The 19,885-nt window shown below is 32.6% G+C and overlaps 2 protein-coding genes across 4 annotated transcripts; one reads left to right on the top strand and one right to left on the bottom strand.

The window, feature by feature from the left end:
• Nucleotides 1-375: 375 nt before the first annotated feature.
• LOC130645916 (uncharacterized) lies at nt 376-4,877 on the bottom strand. Its single transcript, XM_057452041.1, has 8 exons — nt 4,332-4,877; nt 4,019-4,201; nt 3,781-3,926; nt 3,447-3,618; nt 2,487-3,209; nt 1,731-2,062; nt 952-1,497; nt 376-420 (listed from the first exon to the last, which is right to left on the bottom strand). Exons 1-8 carry the CDS (start codon nt 4,696-4,698, stop codon nt 376-378), a joined length of 2,514 nt encoding a protein of 837 aa, XP_057308024.1. The 5' UTR covers nt 4,699-4,877.
• Nucleotides 4,878-9,692: 4,815 nt separating this feature from the next.
• LOC130644303 (exodeoxyribonuclease-like) lies at nt 9,693-18,878 on the top strand. 3 transcript variants are annotated; one of them, XM_057449844.1, is made up of 12 exons: nt 9,693-9,776; nt 10,752-10,814; nt 11,807-11,856; nt 12,244-12,301; nt 12,535-12,624; nt 13,179-13,279; nt 13,350-13,393; nt 16,957-17,028; nt 17,115-17,145; nt 17,587-17,699; nt 18,285-18,465; nt 18,629-18,878. In XM_057449844.1, the coding sequence occupies exons 1-12, from the start codon at nt 9,762-9,764 to the stop codon at nt 18,759-18,761; spliced, it is 951 nt and encodes a 316-aa protein (XP_057305827.1). In that variant the 5' UTR covers nt 9,693-9,761; the 3' UTR covers nt 18,762-18,878. The 3 variants fall into 3 exon arrangements, with proteins under 3 accessions (XP_057305827.1, XP_057305829.1, XP_057305828.1); XM_057449845.1 differs by lacking the exon at nt 11,807-11,856 and having other exon boundaries at nt 9,710-9,776; XM_057449846.1 differs by lacking the exons at nt 11,807-11,856; nt 12,244-12,301 and having other exon boundaries at nt 9,694-9,776.
• Nucleotides 18,879-19,885: the final 1,007 nt, after the last annotated feature.

The following is a 19,885-nucleotide window of genomic DNA, read 5'->3' as shown; positions in this document are numbered from 1 at the left end:
AAGAAGGTGCCGCCATTTTTGTGTTTTTGTGTTGACAGAAATGGTTGGTTGTACCATACATTTGGCTGTTAAGGTATTTGTGATCACGCAGTAAAAACAAGGTTTGTAATATTATTTATTCTATATATTTGAAATTTTCTATATTCTATTTGCCTATAGCTACCTGTCAAAATTATATATATAGTAGCTATAGCAAAAGCTAGCTATATATTTCTGGAAGTGTTTACCTAAACTTTGTAACTGTCAGAGCTATACATAGCCTTTCTGGCTGTTATATACATAGATATATACATAGATAGATATATACAATATAAAAACAGTTAGTCAAGAAATTAAACTGTTTATGTAGTTCTTAGATCACTGCAGATTACTTAGCTAAATAGTTGTGGGTGCAAATCCTACCTCTGTACGAAAGAGTAGCTTAATTAGAAAAGCAGTTTAGCTAGTATTCTCTTGATTTAGGGTGCAGATATATAACCCACATAATGGATTGTAAAAATGGACCTTTTTAAGACTGTTAGCTAGCTAGCTATTTCTTCTAAGTTTTGCACAATACAAGATTATTGCGTATTAAGCCCGTCAAAGCAACAACAAATACTTTGATATCTTTTTAAAGGTATTAATTTCCTTCTCGTGTTGTTCTTGTTTTTTCGTTTGTGCAAAATGATGATCCACAATAATATAAAAATACATTTCCCATACGAAACGTATCAGAAAAAAAGTTTTGTATATATATATATATCAAATGTTTTTATTTTAGCTAGCTCTGGCTAATTTGTTGAAAAATATGCTTCTTAAAATTTAAAAGCGCATATTGATCCTTTTGCTGAAAAACTAAATATTTGTCCATTGTTCAAGAATTTTTTTGGCGTGGTAATTTAATTTATATTTCTCCATGTAAATTTTATTTGATTTAAGCTCTTCTGTATTCGGCATCTTAAAATTTTTTGCTATGAAGTCTTTTTCCCAATCTTTCGTAGCTTTTTCTGCTTCATGCTGAACAGCCATCACTTTTTCGCGAAAATGAATGATAAATGCTCTACATTTTTTTCTTGAATGTTCACTTTTAGTCAGCTTATATGACATATGATGACGGTCGAAGTCCTTCAATTTATCTGAATAGCCAAGAACATACATTATGTTCTTGCATACACCTGATTCAAGAATTGGGTTTTGGTCAGCTTTCGTCTGTCTGTCTCTACAGATCTTTTCCAACTTACTATTTTCTGCAGTTTTTTTAGGATTAGTAACTGAGTCAGCTATGCAAGGTTGTTGTTCCAATGTAATTGTGTTTGATGTTTCTTTCTTAAAATGAACAGCTTGGTCAACTTCTAAATCCAATAAGGAAGGTTGCTGTTCTAATGTGATATCTATCTCCATTTCTATCTCTTCATTATTATCATGTGATATATACGCATTATCATATTCTGCATTATCATCATCAGCCATCAGTTTGATATTACTTGTTATGTTTGCTTTTGGATTTGTAACGCCAGTCTGAGAGTAAGAAAGAGTTCATATGAGCTAAGAAGCAGGCTAGGTATCTGTAGAATTAAAGATAGATGTTGTCCAGATATAAGTAGATTAAGTTGGTTAGGACACTTGCAAGAATGAAGGAGGATAATTGGGTAAGAAAGTGTAGAGATAGACTTGATACAGAGGAATTTGAGTTGGGGGCTATTAATATACCCATCCTACAGACAGTAAGCCAAGAATGACGTATTACTTACTTCTTCAAGTGCCTTGCATTCTATTAAATCTCCATTTTCGTCGAAAGTATTTATCTTTGTGATTGGCAATTCAATACCACGATCAACGCATTTCTTCCAACAAGCTTCTACATCTTTTGCTACTGATTGCAGGTTGTCTTGTTTGAAATTTGTCATCAAAGGCCCTTCAACTCTGAAATCATCATCCTCTTTTCCATCATGAAATATGATAATATCATTTTCTCTATGCCACCAAACACCATTACCATAGAGCAAAAAATCTGCAATTCTTTCCAAGTGTGCCTGATATTTCCGTAGAGGTAAGTTAATGTTAAAACAACTTCTTTTCTCATCTGAAAATTCAAAAAAGTTTATTTCGAAACAAAATGACAATCATACACTTTTTATCACATGTTAAAATTTTAAACAAAATTAGAAAGATTAATGTTTGAATATCAAACCAGACTTTTTATTAAGTCAAGCACTTCAAAATATATTTAATTATCACATAGAACAGCCTTTCTGTTTCAGTTTATTCCATGACGACAGAACATTGCCTACGTAAAATGACATTTTCCTGTTTTGCGTTGGCAAACTCGTGTTCGACATTTGCAATTTATATTTGTTTTGCGGCCAAATGCTGCAGTACACAAATAACAGTTAAATATTTGCCAATGTGAATTGAAAACTTTTGTTTTCATGTGGACATTCGTCTCAGCAATTTCTGAATGCCAACATGAATTAGAAAGCCAGTAGAAACAGATATTTTAGACTTACCAAGTACACTCTCTGAAAATTTCGATATTTTAGATGTGTTAGTTGATTTTCTAGAACATTCTTTGGCAATAAATTTCTGTTCAGCTTGAATACGGATGATGCTATTATCACGTATGGATTCTAAGGATCTGGCTGATGTTCTCAAACTTATTTGATTAATTTTGCTGAATAGCTGTTCTTCATTCTCTGTGTGTAAGGAGCTTGGTGAGATAATTCTCGATACTTCTGCTAAATGTGTTGTCAAGCCATGATAATAAATGCCATAAAGCTTTTGTGTAGACATTGACTTTAAATTATGCCCAAACAGATCTTGGCACAACATGGCATGCTGGAAACTAATATTATGTAATCGTAGAATAATTCGTGGGGACCTTTTTTGGGATTTAAGATATGATAACCGAACTAGCTCCATCAATGTGTACAACAACTCTTTGATTTCCTTTCTGCAAGTGCTTTGCATTGATTGGTAAACAACTATTGATGACAGCCGATAGTCAGATCCTCTCACCTTGTCCTTCGAACCATATGTGGCATCTAGGGACTGTTGAAAAATTTTATTCTCTTGAGGTGTCAACACTTCATGCAAAACATCCCACAAATTCTTGATATGTCCTTTACAATCATGCAGTGGTTCAATCGGCATCACTTCATAATTAGCAAGATTCAAGGACTCCATTGTACTATGTTCATTTCCAAAGCAAAGAGCTGGAACACGGATAATTCCTTTAAAAAAAATTGTTGACTGAATTTATAAATTTTAATGAGTGTAATTTTGAAAATAAAATCAGAATTGTTTTTATGCTTTTCAATTTTCCTCAACATATCTGATTTTCTTTTGCTTTATTTGTAGAAAAATTTTCAGACAAATATCAACTAACATCAACTTATATAAAACTTTTGCGAAAAAGGCCAAAATTTGCAAAAGTTATTTTAGTTTATCAAAAATAAAATAGCCCTAACCTGTCAAATGATTTTTTAGTAGCTGTTCAAGGTCCTTTTTGTGCAACTTTTGATGAACTGGTAAGTCACGGTCAAGGTTTCTGTAATTTACTTCAAGACCCAGTTTCTCCACATTGAGTTGTTGAAATGGAGACACAGCTTTTTGTTGTTGTCCTGCTGGGCCTGATATTACCTAAAATAATCAAAAATAGTTAGTTAAAAATAGTTAATGTTATGTAATAGAAATCTATAAATTTGTCATTCATATTTTGTTTCATTTACCTGGAATAAATAATTTTCTATACTTTTTGTCAAAATTACAAATAACGAACAACTTATTTTGAAATTTATGTACCTTCTTCCTTCTTTGTTCCAAGGACACTATTTTGTTACTGTAGACATGGGCTATATCTGTAAATCTTGATTTTTTGCATCCACAAAGACAGGGAAAGTTTCCACCATGAGAGTTACCACTCTCGTATTGTATTTCAGGATGGTCACCTAAAATATAAATGAATTCCTGTTATCCTTTTTTAAATAAATTGTTGCATTATGCAGATTAAACTTGTGTGAATTGAATTCCATCAACATACCATGAAAAAACCTTATCACATCAACCACTTTCTTATCATTGACAATTAATGGGTCAGACAATTTTCTAATGTCATTAAGTCTGGTTTCGACATATGAAAGCTTCTCTGCAATGCTATCCTGGGCAAAACCAATAATATAAACGGATGGACGCTCCACAAGTTCTTGAACATCATGACAAATTCCTAAAATTTAATTTAGCGAACATTATTAAGTGGCATTTAATGTCTACTATCAAAGTAAAAAAAGTAAATATTTTTGATTTTAGATATCTAGAATTTTGGTGATCAATAACAATACTTCTAAATGACATACCTGTTTTTGCATACATTTCCTCATCTGTATAAAATAACTTGTCATCGTAAACAACTTTGACAGTCAATAGTAAATGGCCAGCACTCAAAAGTGATGCATGATCAGACCATAGTATGAAGTATCTTGTCAAAGCACCTTTTGGATTTCTCATAATCCCCAAACTTTGATGTTCTTCAAAAATCTTTCTGCGAATGTCACTCAGTGGTATACAACGACCAGATACTGTGAATTCTTCATTGAAAATCACTCCATTCTTTATCACAGCTTTTTTATATTTTTTTGGCTCAACCAAAGATCCTAATAGAATATCTCCAGATTCAATCTTCTTCAGTATCTCCTCTTTTATTTTTTCAAATGTAGGGGGCATAGGAACCGACACTCCACTTCCATCTGTAAAAAATGAAATGTTCTCAATATCTCTCTTTCTGAACAAGGAATGTTAAGTTGATTGTACAAACGCTACGATATATACATCCTCTTTTTGTATAATACATATTTCTAAAAGTATTGTGAAGATGCAATGTGTTTTAGGTAAACATTGTTCTACACACAGAAATCTACTGTAACACTTGAAAGAATTTAAGAATCTTTTGCTATAAATTATACAGATTTGATGACAAGACACAATGTTGGAAGCGTACATTATATATCAATTCTTCTTTTTTTTAGGTACTCACCTGGAAACTTTTCATATTTTCGACGATATTTGCATGGGTTAACAAAATTGTTTGCAAATTTTGATAAATCAACACCGTTATCTTCGAGAAATTCCTTAACAACTGTATTTCCAGTAGTTCCAGGTATATGATATTTTCGGGCCAAGTCAGAGTAATTTATCTGCAAGAGGAAATAAATCGATGTGTCACACAAGTTATTTTTTTGTTCAAAATTGGACAATGATATAAATGGCAATGTGTTCAACACAAATGTTAACAGATACATGAAGATATACCTTACTACCAACATCCATTCCTAACACTTCTTCAAGTAGAGCATGACGATCGAAATTTAATTTGTTTGGATCTGGACTATGTCGTTTTTTCTTGATTGGTGTGTCATCTACGTCTTGATTTTGTTGTAATTTTGTCCGCCCTATGGTTAGAAACAACTCCTTAATATATTTTGTTTAAAATAATTTTTACAGTTTTTAGTTTAGTCAATAATGATTTGCGAGACTGAATTCTACGAACCTAAGGTTTTATTTATTTTTGCTATTTTTTTTGCATTTATTCACACAGCAACTTATTTTCATAACATAGTTTTAATTATTTCTGCGTGTTAATTTCGTGGGGTTATATACTTCATCATGATATATGTTGATTGCTTATTTTTTCATTTTAATATTTGTTTATATATATATATATGCGTGTATATAATTATTTATAAATTTATATTCAAAAAATGCAACAATAAAATAATACCATTCAAGAAAAACCAGTGCCTGTAGGTGAATGGAGATACAGTACAGGTGAAAGATTAAAATTAAAAAATATATATAGCTATACCTATCATTCTTTTAATTGAATTTTCTTTACTTTCAAAGTATTGAATCGATCTTGATTTTTTGTAGGAAGCTTTTGATTGTCTGATGCCAAAGATTGTGTCTGTTGCTTTATTTTCACCAAAACATTTTTTTTCCAAGGATTTTTTTATTATTTTATTCCGTTCTCTAAGCTCTTTCTTTTTATCAGACTTGGACTTCACTTGAGCAATATTAGCTGATTTGACCTTTGTGAGAACCTTTGTGAATGGAGTGTCATATATACTGTCCCATTTTGAGTTGATACTATTAAGTACAGATTCTGCCGTTGTTTTCATATATGACATGTCAGTCTTTGTTTGAGGAATTGTCAAATTTATGGTGATTGGATGAACTGGTGTTGTGTTGATACTGTTTGGAGTAGTAATCGTTGATATGTTGTTATATGTTACATTTACAGGTGTGGACGTATTATTTGTTGTAGTTGGAGTTTTATTATTCGTACTATTTACAGTGTTTGATATATCTGTTAATGGTTTTTTAACATTGTTGATTTTTTTTGTTCTGTGTGATGTTGAAACAGGAAATGTATTTTTATTTTTTTCTAATAAACTGCATGCTTGACATGCATGTATAGTATGCCTAATCTTCTCATTATCTTTGAGTTTCTTCCAATTGTCTTGAGAAAAATCATCTAGGTATTTTTCCCTTACTTTACCGTTCCACTTTTTTTTTCTCACAAACGCAGTAAGTTCCTTGGACTTTCTGTCAAAATGATTTTTCGTTATGGATACATCAGGAAACATCGCCATAAAATTTGAAAAACGCAAGTCACAGTGATGATGACTTATATTTTTCATCCCATTCAATACTTCAGCACGCATAAAAGCGCATTCAAAAACGTTTGCCATGATATTCGTTATTCGTTCTTACTTTATTCCACAAAAAAAATTTCCCGCTGAAGCTACCATATTTATGTTTTTCTTTTCCCGCAGTTTTTGCGCGTCTTTTAATATAACGGGAAAAAAATCCGACACCGTAGTAAAAATGACGTCAAAGTACTGAAAATGACGAAAAATCAAAGAAAACGTCGTGTTTTACAGTTCGCACCACTTAGGGGTATGTGGCGTCATCGGATATTTTTTTAATCCACAGATAATATGTCGACGACTTAAAAAAAAGCCGTTTATAGTTGATCGCGTATTTATTTATATGGGTTTTACCGAATTAAAAAGGTGAATAAAATCACGAAAGCGAGGCTATATCGACTTAAATACAACTAAAAAATTTTAAACAGCTTTTTTTCAAAAATCGATCCTTCACCTGAACGAATAAAAAAAACCAGGATGTTTTATTATCAGTCAGGTTGGTGCGCTTAGTAAAACCACGTTTTGGAGACTGTCCGTAAGTTGCCCGAGAAGGTAGAAAAGACTAAAATGGTAAATTAAAGGGTAAAATAGGTAAGAATACTGAAAAATCATTACGAATAAGATCTGGAAAAAGACAGTGAATTGTGGAAATTAACTTCAGATAAACTCGGGAAAAATTAAGTTATGACAAACATAAGATAAAAGATAAAAGTCTGTTCAGGATACATAGAAATCGAAATAGAATAGTGTTAAAATAAGACCAGAAAAATTATTATAAAAGCGATTTTCGTTCTGTTAAAGATAAATTATTAAATAATTTAGCACCAGCATAATAAAAACCAGATCTTGCGAATTCAAGCTTCCATGCTGGCAATTTTAGGCAGAGATCGTTATTTCTCGTCCTTTTTTTTGTGTCGTTGAACCTCAAAGTATTTGTCCAAGGTTTCGTGACATAACTCTTTGTTTAGACATTTTATAACCAGAAAACGGACTTGTTGTTCAATAACCTTTACGATAGGCTGAACTGGTGTTCCAACTATCCTTTCAGCACGGCGTTCAATCGAAGAGAACTTCCGTCGTTGGGTTTCGGTGAAGCAGGTCTTGATAGTTGAGCTGTAGGTTATGATCGGCAAAACCATCATCTTGTAGATGAGAGTGGCAGCCTCGATGGTCAGGCTATAAATAAGAAGCAACAGTGTTACTAAAATTGACCCTTAAGGTACTTCACATGTTATTCACCTGTAGTCAGTATTTTCGAAGAGGTAGTTCTTACCATGCAATACATGTATTTCCTATGCCATAATATTTTAGTTTTTCTAATAGAATCACGGTTGACTGTATCGAATGCCTTGCTGAGATCAATAAAGTAAATTTATTGTAAATTTATTCTCATCATTATTTATTTTTACTATTTTACTCCTTACATAAAATTAATAACATAAACTTTTTTCGTTGATGCGTGAGAAATAATTTATGACAATTCGCTTTGAAATAAAAAATTAGGCTCTTTATAATCAAAATTAGTGCAATTTTTCTCACTTCCGCCACTAGCTCTATCTCGCCGGCCCGCCCTATTGTTAAAAAGTCAAAAAACCCTGGGGACGAGGTTAAGTCTTCTCTGTTGGTTCTTGATTGGCTCGCGAAATTTTGAATGGGAAAAAAGTTAAGCGCAAAAAACCTGCGTCCTAGTTTCATGTAAAACATCCATGAATCTTGACCATGAGAATCCATCAAAATGGCTGCCTTTTGAATACATGAATACATGAGCTAGCGTGAACTGTTAATCTCTATTGTCTGGGGGGGATATCTTTTCCACTTTTGATTGGAACCCGGCTCTGAGAATACAAAAGTTTTACAAGTGCTGAACTTAATATTAATTAATGTTTACGGTGGCTCATATCTGCCATTTTTCATAGCAGTTGACTTAGAATTTTAGTGTGCAATAAAAACTAGTGACTTCATTAGTGCACACTAGAAAAAAGTACTATGTAGTGCGCAGTAGATAATAACCTATTGCGCACTAGCAAACGACTTTGGTGCGCCCAAGCAAACATGATAGTGCGCACTAAGATTATTAATTAATAGAAGCAAAGAAGACACAGTCGTCATATCCCATAAATAAATAAATAAATAAAAGTCATATGTTTTAGTATCATAGAACACTGCATGGAAATTTAAATGATGTATATATAAAGTTGAGGAAACCTTTGTTGGATGATAACACGATAGCTTCGAAGCATTGACATAATATAACATTCAGAAGATGAAATTTTAGATGAAAAAAAAAAACAAACAGTCTATCCCTACCTGAACTAAATAAACCTATAGCTAGATCCACCATTATGGCCATGTAAAATATGCACAACCATCTATCTATCTAAGAAAACTAGGAAAACAAAGGGAAAATGTATAAACACCATACTTTACGATAACGCAATTTAGTGCGCACTAGTCTTCTCTAGTGCTCACTTAAAGGTTTTTTAGTGTGCACTGAACATTTTAGTGCGCAGTGAGCATATTTCTAGTGCGCACTAGTAATAATGCTAGTTCGCACTAAATGTGCAGTCGTACTGTGCACTAACAACATTCCTACTGCGCACTAGCAGAATGTCTAGTGCGCACTAGAAATATTTCCAGTGCGCAATAGCAATATTTCTAGTATGCACTAGGCTGTATCTTTAGTGCGCACTGGAAAAAACTAGTGCGCACTAAATTTATATTTTCTATTGTTCTACAAACTCTAGTGCGCATTAGATCATTTTTTAGTGCACACTAGTACTGTTTTCTAGTGTGCAGTAGCAAAGTCACTACTGTGCACTGTAAAATGTTTTAGTTCGAACTAAAATCCCAAGTCAGCTGCTTTAAAAATATGGCAGATATGAGCCACCGTAAATGTAAATTCTTATTTAAATATATGGAGGCCTATGTTTATCCCCTTTTTGTGCTACAGCAAGCCATGTCAAGCATATTTTGCACTCATCATTTTGAATCATGTCTTTCATACTGAGTGCAACTAATAAATATAATACTTTTCAGGGGAAAAAATACTAGTACAGAATAATCATTTGTTTGGAAAAAAGAATGGGAAAAAGAGCAGTAAGAGCCATTTAATACTCTTGATTTCACTAGTGTTGTGACTGAGCACCTTTACCTTGTCCTGTAACATTTTGGATTTTTTTCCTATGCATTTCCTTTTTGTTGTATCTGGAACTTTTTGAAACTTTTTTTTTGTGTAAGTATATATACTGTAATAAGTAGGACAAGTTATGTTCAATCGTTTTGTAATTCTAATGCCTTGACTAAGACCTTTTTAAAATGCAAAAGAAGCCAAAGGCACATTAAAAATTCTGTTGTGTTTACACAATCATATTTGCAGAGTCCACTCTCTTTAACTTAGTTGTCAATTGAATTAGGTATGAATGTAACTATATCATATAAAGTCGTTTATCCTTTGGAATCTTTTCATTCTCAATTTATTTAAGATTCAGATTTTTTAAATCCAGGAACTTTAACGCTATATAAGTAAGTTTTAAAAAACGCTGACATTTACATTTTACCTCTAATAAGATCATTCTTAAACTAAAAAATTTACATATATATGTCAAGAAATCAAGATAAGTTAACACTGCTTGAATGTTTTAATGTTATGTAAGTTTAGTTTGCAAGGTATTTCTACTATTAATTTATGCTTACTACCTGATCACAACAATGATAATGTCATGAAAAGTCAGATGAAAAGATGATTACAAGCTGAATATTTTGGATTAAAAGAAATACTTTTAGAAAATTCTAAAAAAAAAATGATAAAAAACTTTTTATCCTCTATAACATCTATAAAAATATCATTGTCAATGCATGAATCACTTTAAAAATATTTATCAGACTTATAAATTATAACCAATTATATATATATAGGTTTCGTTTGATTTTGCATTGTTAGATAAAATCAAATCTGTGCATACTTTCTGGAATACAATGATCAAGAACTTGTGTAATTCTGTGTTGCTAAAAAAGGTTTATCTTCCTCTAAGTTTTATAAAATTTATCAATCAAAGTATGTTTCCTCTCCAGAGTGATGCAAAAGATTCAACACCGAAAAAGAAAGTGAAACAAGATGATGTCAACACAGAGAAGGCAAGTACTTTTTGTGTGCAAAAAATATTATGACGACGGTGGAAATATGGAAAACAGGTTTTTAATTTGGAAAATTGAAAGTTTTAGTCTGAAGTCTCCAAATTAAGTCCACTGAGGATTTAAGTTTTTTCTTTTATTGCCCAATTTAATTCACACCAAGTAGAAGTTTTGCACCATTGCCAAGCCATAGAATAAGATCTTTTATACACAGTTTATTGTATGATAAAAGTTTTTTTTTTTTTTTTACCCAATAAAATTTCAGTTTCATTTCTAGTTGTTGGGTAGAAATTTCGAGAAGTCATTTATATGTATGTCAAAGTAATCTCAGCTCCACCAAATAAAATCCATACCAAATTCAAAGACCTTTGGCCTCCTCCAAAAATCCATGCTAAATTTATGTTTTCCCTACATCAGAAGAAAATGAAATACACACAAAAAATTACTTATCACCTTTGCCAAATTAAATGTGCTGTAAAATTTGTATAAATAAGGTAATATATAATTTGAAATTAAAACAGAAAACAATGTGGTCAGCAATCTTAACAGGATGGTAAATATTTATTTTATTCTTTCGTATATTTCGTATATGTGTGCTTTAACTGCTCAAGTCATCCAGTGGATCTCCTATGCCATTTTAATTAATGCAAATTATTCAACAAACAAAAAATGTGACCAAGAAATCAGACCAAGAAAGCTTTGACTAAATGTTCCAAGTGAACTGCTCCTAGAGGAGTTCATCCAGATTCCAATCTAACTGCCCCAGATTACAACATAATGGTAAATGGAGCTTTTAAGGCATATAGATCTAAATCTCGTGTAGCATTTTAGAATCTATAAAATGGGCGGGGGTTGTTTCAAACAAATGTTTATTGCCTAAATTAATATCATAAAATTAAGTCTTCTAATACAATGCAATTTTTTTTGTTTGATCGAGAAATGTCATCAGTCACTGGCTATTTATTATGCAAAGTGGATCTATATTGCTTTAATAGGCTTCAGAATCTGTTTTAAATGAAATTAAGACATCTGCAGCAGATGGAAGGTTTGTGGTTGTTGTTGTTTTTAGTTGTGTGCTTTTGCTAATCTTAGTCTCGCCTGCTTTCTAGTTTTTGTATGCTTGATAGCCTTTTTTTTGTTTTTCTACTCCTAATCAACACTATAGTCTTGTATCATGCCTTTACCCCGTTTTGAGTTAAGGAAACCCCCGCTCCCTGATTTTGAGCCTAGCCTTGTTTTTTTTGTCTTGTTTAGAATTTAGTCTGTTCACATCAGTAATTTTATCATAGTCTAGTACTGGTCACATTGTATCATGTATTATTTTTGCCACATTATTAAACACATAAAAAGTTCCTATAAAACTACCTTATTCATGGTGAAATAAACATGTCAGATCAGGACTTTAAATTTAGGTTTCCCTCATTTTTTTTAGTGCAGCAGCAATTAAAATCATTTCATGGAATGTGGCAGGTTTGAGAGCATGGATCAAGGTTATATTAAATTATATACCTTTACGTATCATCTAATTTTTCTTTTCTTGCATTGAAGTCCTAAAGTTAGGCAACCGGTACAATTGAAATAATTTTCTGTAACCTTTTACCTTTAAAAGATACTTCTCAAAGTTTTTCTCCATTTGTTGTCCCCTGCATCTGATATAAAAAATATACCATCAAAAATGTTTGACTTTCTCCACAAATACTCACAAAATATGCATACAATTTAGAAAGATGGTTTAGATTATATAAAGAAAGAAGATGCCGACATTGTATGCTTGCAAGAAACAAAATGTACAGAGAAAGAATTACCTGGAGAGGTCAGTTTGCTTTAACAGAATGATTGCTTGTAGAGATAAATTTGTTTTGATGCCTTGAGAATGAATTGCTTGGAGAGTTACTTTAGGGGAAGAAACTTTCGCGAACAGAAATTCATTCGCGAAAGTTTATGTACGCGAAAAAAGGGTTATTTTCTTTCAATTCGCGAAAGTTTATTTAACCGGGAAAAAACTGATATTAAGTTCATACGTTGTATTTATGACTTTCCTGAGATGTTTTACTAACTCACGATTGACTGTTAATATAATAATACCTTTTGAAAATTTCTAAGGAAATTTTCTCGTTTAGAAAAATTGATTCCTCCGAAATTCTTGAAAATTATTAATTCGTAAAAGTTAATGTGGCGAAAATTTTAAATAAGGCTCATACGCCAAAGTTTATGTTCGCGAAATGCAAAAATTTCCTTCTCTAAAGTAAATGTCTTTTCATTTAGTACTATTTTTTATTTCAGTAAAAAAATTAAAGCTGTTTGTTAAGGTTGCAAATGTAAGCCACTATTTATTGATGAAATTGATGTACAAAGACATCCTTTTAGGTATTACAGTTGAAGAGTGGAAGCAAACTAACTAAAGACAAGCCAAATGATTACTACATGTACTGGAATGCGGCCCAAAAAAAAGGGTACAGTGGTGTTGCGTAAGTACATTGTTTGTTTTTGTACTTGAAATACTTTGCTTGTTACAAATTTATTATTTGTGGTTCGCAGGTTATGGTCGAAGAAAAAACCAATAAAAGTCAAGAATGGAATGGGTAAAACAACATTGTGTTCTATAGGATTTAAATAATTTTAGTTTTATTTTAGTTTTTGATTTTTTGTCGGTATATATATATTTATAAAGCTTATGAATAATCATTGTTTGTAAAATTGGAATCAGTTAGGGATGACAAAACTAAATTAGTCCAAAAATTAAAACTAGTCAAAGTTTCCATGGTGATCATAAAAGCATACTGCATATGATAATGCAGGGTGGCCACTCGTCCTTGAAAACCTTGAATGTTCTTGAATGTTCTTGAATTTTATTTGGTCTTGAATTGTTCTTGAAATAGTATGTTTTCCACCCTTGGTTCTTGAATGTTCTTGAGTTTTTACAATTCTATGAAAAATCTTTTTAGAATAGTAAAAAAATGTCTAGTAAAAAAAGTAACAGAATGCATGGAAAAAGTATTTTTAATGAAAGTTGGTTGAGCGATGAACAGTTTAAAATATGGTTGAAAAGGGGACCAGATAAACACAAAGCATTGTGTAGACTTTGTAACACAGTGATAGACATAACTATAATGGGAAAAAGTGCTTTAGCATCGCATTCTAAGGGCAACAAGCATCAAGTGAATGTGAAAAACTATAGTCCAGTTTCTGGTCTGTTCTTCAAAAGTAACCCTCCAAAGCCATCATCAAGCAAAGACGCCTCCCCCGCCACTAACAAGATTGATTTAATGATGAGTACATTAGCAGTTTCCCATGCTGAAATTCGTTGGGCTCTGAAAGTACTAACATCACATCATTCATTTCGTTCTTGCTTGAATTTGAACCAGCTATTTTGTGTGATGTTCCCTGACAGTGACATAGCAAAGTCATTCCAGTTATCAAAAACGAAATGTGCGTACTACATCGTACATGGATTAGCCCCATATTTCATGGAAATCTTGCTCCAAGAAATTAAAAATTCGCCAACCTATTCCACACTTTTTGACGAAAGTTTGAATCATTATAAACAGGAAGAACAAATGGACGTTCAGATTCGTTTCTGGAATGAAAATCTCTATGAAGTCCAGACACGTTACCTAACCTCAAGGTTTTTCAGGCGCCCAAATGCAGATAACATCTTGCACGAGATTCTTCAAGCAACTGATGCGTTACCCCAGAAATCAATGGTCATGCTTTCCATGGACGGACCAAACACTAATTGGAAAGTTTATGAAAATTTAAAATCGCATCGTACTGAGAAAGAATATCCCCAAATTATTGATGTTGGTTCGTGTGGATTACACGTGGTGCACGGAGCCTTTCAGACTGGCGTAAAAGCAACTGGCTGGAAATTGGAAAAGGTTTTAAAGGCCATGTGGAAGCTGTTCAATGATTCCCCAGCTCGAAGAGATCTATATATTCAGTTAAGCAAATCAGATGTTTTTCCAATAATGTTTTGCCAGACACGCTGGGTTGAGGATGAACCTGTTGCCATCCGAGCAAAGGAAGTTTGGGAAAATGTTGTGAATGTCATAAAGCATTATCAAACCTTATGCAAATCAAAACAACCAAGCAAAAACAGTTCGTATGACACCTTGGTCACCCACCACACTGACATGTTTATGCAAGTAAAGTTACAATTCTTTGTTGATGTAGCCAGCATGATGTCTTCGTATCTGAAGCAATTCCAGACGGATAATCCAATGATGCCATTTGTTTCGGAAATATTAGAAAATATTATCCGTCGGTTAATGAAGATTTTCATTCGGAAAACCGTTATTGATGAAGCTGATTCAGCTTATTCTTTAATTAAAATTGATTTGCAGAAACGAGAGAATCATTTACCACCGGAATTAGTCAAGTTACCAACTGCCACCAAAACCTTGCTTTCGTCCCTTCAAGCCAGTTTGACAAAGAAGTTGAAGTTTAAAGGAGAATGTGCTGCACTTATTAAAGGTATTATTGAAAAGCTACAAGAACGATCGCCATTGAAACACCTTTTTGTTCGATCTTTGTCTAGTCTTGTTCCAAAGAATATGATTGAAAGTAAAAACTGTCTACTTAAGTTTGAAAAGGTCGTGGACAAGTTTTACACAACAAATCACATCAATTCAAAAGAAGCAGATAATGCCAAGTTGCAGTTGGAGGAGTTCATCTCACGCACAGCTAAGACTCATAAAGATAAGTTTCTTGGCTTTAGCCTTTCTGATAATCGTTTGGATCATTTTTACCGCGAGTATTTAAACGGTTCTGATAAATACAAAGATTTATGGAAAGTCATGGTGATGGTCTTCACTATTTCACATGGACAAAGCCAGATCGAGAGAGGATTCAGCATCAACAAAGAAGTCACTATCGAAAATCTTAAAAACAAGTCACTATGTGCTCAGCGGTTGGTATATGATGCCTTAAAGTGTTGCAAGAAAGATGTGCATGATATTGAAATCACTGCCAAAATGGTTACATCATGTAAAACAGCCCGTTCTAGGTATGTATTTGCCCTTGAAGAAGTAAAAAAATCAAAAGAAAATGAAGCAGCGAATAACAAGAGAAAGATAATAGCATATGAGATTGATAGTGTGAAACGCAAACGAATGGAGGTAGATACATGTATTCGATCATTGAACAAAGATATGAACAACTGTCTTGATGAGGGCGAGGTTAGCCATGACATTGCTATGTTTCTGAAAGCAAATGCATTCAGAAAAGCCATTACAGAGAAAAAAGTGACAATGGTGGATTTAGATGAGGCTATTAAAAAACTGGAGGAAGATCTCAAAAACTAATAACCTCTATAATACTCGTAGTTTGTTGACATTAGTTTATTTCAAGATATATGGATTATTTATTAGCTTCATATTAGCGTCATTTTGTCTGGTTCATTTTCTAGTTTGAAGATCTTCTTATACAATACAATATATGTTCTATTTTTAATTGAGAATTAAAGTTTTATAAAACACAAGAAATAGAATCCTTTGGACCGTTTCCATAATACTGGATAAATAGATTTTAGAAACAAGAAGAGAAGAACACTATTTATTGAACTTTGTTATTTTTGTGACTTTTATATTCTGTTATTTTTAGTTTTACACTTTTGTTACTATATAATTCTAGCTTTCTGATAAGTATTTATAAACTTGTACACAAAGTAGCTATGTACTCCTAAAAGAATGATTTCTGGAACGATATCAACTTTATTATCAAGGTTTCTACATGTCTACACTCTTTTATTTTGTTCAAATTATCACAGATTATGCTATATTGATGTATAAAGTCAGTGAATTGATCAAGATATTAGCTTTTGTTGAAGTTGTTAAAAATTATTTTTGTCCTTGAAAACCAATATTTTGTTCTTGAATTGTTCTTGATTAGTTCTTGGATTTTTTTTTAATTTTGAGTGGCCACCCTGTAATGACGTGAAACACATTTTTGTTCCCTAAACAACTTGGTATGACAATTTTGTTTTTAAAAACGGTATTCAACAAAAATTGGCGCAGTTAACAAAAATTTTGACACATATTTTTTTGTTAACCTCAAAGTCAGAATAATCAGATTTATAATTCATAGTTTGGAGGGATATTTTAGAATTCAAAAGATTTCTGAAACTGCAAGAGGGTTTTTTATTCAGATGTGCCAGAACATGATAAAGAAGGACGATTAATCACAGCGGAGTATGACAACTTTTATGTTGTCACATCGTGTAAGTATGCTTATACTTTGCAACGTCTGTATGTTAGGCTCTGTTTTTACTGTGCAAAGTTCTTTTTATGTTAACATTGTTTTTAGACGTGCCGAACTCTAGTGCAAAACTTGTAAGGTGAGTCTTAGACAAAATAAACCATAGAAGTTTCGGTTATATGATTATAAATGTACTTGCGTCCGTAATAGGACTTTGTACATAAATAATTAAAGTTTAAACCATATATAGTCTTAGGGATAACTCGGAGGACACAGGAAAATTACAGATGTAGGGTATTTTTTCTGGTTCTTATGTAAATTAGTGTAATAAGAGTTTCACTCAAAGTGTTTTGTTGATCGTGTTAAGTGCGAAGTTCACACTAGGTTGCAAACGATATTTTGGCAGTCATATGATGGCCTATATTGGTGACTGACGGTAGTGAACTGTTCTTTGAATCACGTGGTACATAATTATGAGTTTTCTTCATTGTAGCTAAATGTCATGGTGTACATGATTACTCAAGCAAAATTGTTTAATGTTAAAATGAGATGTTGTAGTAAATGTTTGTACATACATTAGACTAGACTACAGACGAACTTGGAACATTGCATTGCAGAAGTATATAAACCAGTTAAATATGAAGAAACCTGTTATATTTTGTGGTGATTTGAATGTGGCGCATCACGAAATAGGTAGTATGTTGTAATTTATTAGTTTATACTGGAAGCTGATAGATTGGCAAGGAATAAATTCTGCTCAATTTCGCGAAACAAAAAATGAATGACACTCGTTTTTCAAAGAGGAATAAAATAAAATAAAAAAAGGTGAGATTTAATTTTCATAATAATTTTTGCGGAAACTAATTTTCGCAAAATTGACAAAACTCCGTAAAAATTCCTGCGAAACTTATTCCCTAAAAGCAATCATAGATACCTCGTCATTGCCTTTCTGTCATTCAGATGTCGATAAATTTCTAAAAAAGCTACAACTCCGGACATATTATACTTTGGAAAAGGGTAAGATTTTACGGATCATTACCACAAGAAATTGAGCACGCAGTTTCAATCTAAGGGACACGCACTGCGGACTTGTCAACGTTCACAGTGGATTTAGGACTTCTGATCTTAAGTTATTTCTTTAGATCTAAAATCTTAAAGGGTGATGATTTTTGCTGACATCAGCATGCTGAAAACCAAATTTTATTTCCAGGGTTGTAGTTTCATATTTGTAGGTTTGCTAACATTAACTATATTTTTACAAGTAATGTCTTTTTATAGACATTGCAAATCCAAAAAGCAACAAAAGAAGTCCCGGCTTTACTATCGAAGAAAGGGAAGACTTTACAAAACTTTTGGACGATGGTTACTTTGACTCTTACAGACATTTGAATCCCAAACAAGCGGGAGCGTATACCTACTGGACTTACATAGGAAATGCAAGGGCAAGAAATGTTGGCTGGTAAGGCTGTCTTTTGTTTGTTTATTTGTGTTATCGAGTGATGCAATTGTTCTCTAAGTATTTAATGTAAACTGCACCCTCGGTTTGTGGGTTGATTATTTTTTCTGTTGCGCTGTAATAGTATGGGGTGAATGAATTTTTGAATCTCAAAAACGTTTTTTAGGAGATTGGATTATTTCGTGCTTCCTACGACATTAGAAAAACATTTATGTGATAGTGCGATAAGATCGGAAATTCATGGTAGTGACCACTGTCCAATAGTGCTGACGTTAGCAGAATGGGATGCATCGACATGAAGAACAAGGAAACGCTTCATTTTAAAAAGCGCTTTATATTTTTTATTCATTAGTTTTTGTATATGTTTGTTTATAGCTACAGGGAAAAACATTTTACACAAGCACGTGTTTTAATAACATTTTCTTCTTCTTTTTGATGGCGTACGTTACAATATACTATCGGAAAATTTCCGAATTAAAAATGAAGAACATCTTCTAATTTTTTCCGACCTATTATCTACATTTTCGGATTTTGAGCATATGTTTCCGAAATCTTTAGTTTTTTTTTCGGTCTAAATGTTTTAGTTTCTAATGTTTCTAAAGTTAGAGCTTTTGTTTCCATATTTTCTTTCTTCAGAATTTTTTTTCGCGTGCGTGTGTAAATTCATCTGTCTATGCACTGTCATGGTATCCGCTGTAACGGCTGAGCGAAACACAGCAACGCTTTAAGCATGCATTTTATTCTTCATTATGGAGGTAAGAAATTCCTGATGAAGTATTTTAAAAGTGTAATTAAATTAAGGCTGTTTTGATACTTATCTACACGCATTTGCAATGTTGTACTAGTTGGAAGAAACACCTACTTTTTAAAGACTTTCAGTGTAGTGTACTACAACTCTCCTCTGAATATATTGGAAAAACTTAAGTTGTAAGAAGAGTAGAAGGTGAAGAAAAGCAGCTGGTAGGCTAGCACTTTATTTCACATTAATATCAAAGGGAAGTGGATTTTCTCAAACATTTTGTGGAGGGAGTGGGTTGTAGCTAACTGTGAAGTTAAGCGTTTTACTTACAATGCCTACGTTACAAGCTTGTATGATTAACGGTTCAATTTTGTTACGCTGGAAGTTACCAATTTCTGACCAAATTTCTCTCCCGATCTCAGGATTCCTTCTGAACTTACGGACAGCCCCCAAAGTATGTCTTGATAAAACGAATAACAATGTAGGGAGAATTTTCAGTTAACAAATGCCATGTAACAAGTACATAAATGTAACAACAATATTGACCAGCATTATTGAAACGAAAGACGTTTTGCTGGCACTTTCCGATTATAGCCTTAGTCAAATCACCACTACCGTGAACCCTAAGCTTCGAAATCGCTACTTTCTAGATGCCTATGTCAAGTAAACGTTTAAAATCTAATA

Source organism: Hydractinia symbiolongicarpus, chromosome 5 (genome assembly GCF_029227915.1).
Source record: "Hydractinia symbiolongicarpus strain clone_291-10 chromosome 5, HSymV2.1, whole genome shotgun sequence".
NCBI classification, from domain to species: domain Eukaryota; kingdom Metazoa; phylum Cnidaria; class Hydrozoa; order Anthoathecata; family Hydractiniidae; genus Hydractinia; species Hydractinia symbiolongicarpus.
This window is presented reverse-complemented; position numbering and strand designations above follow the sequence as displayed.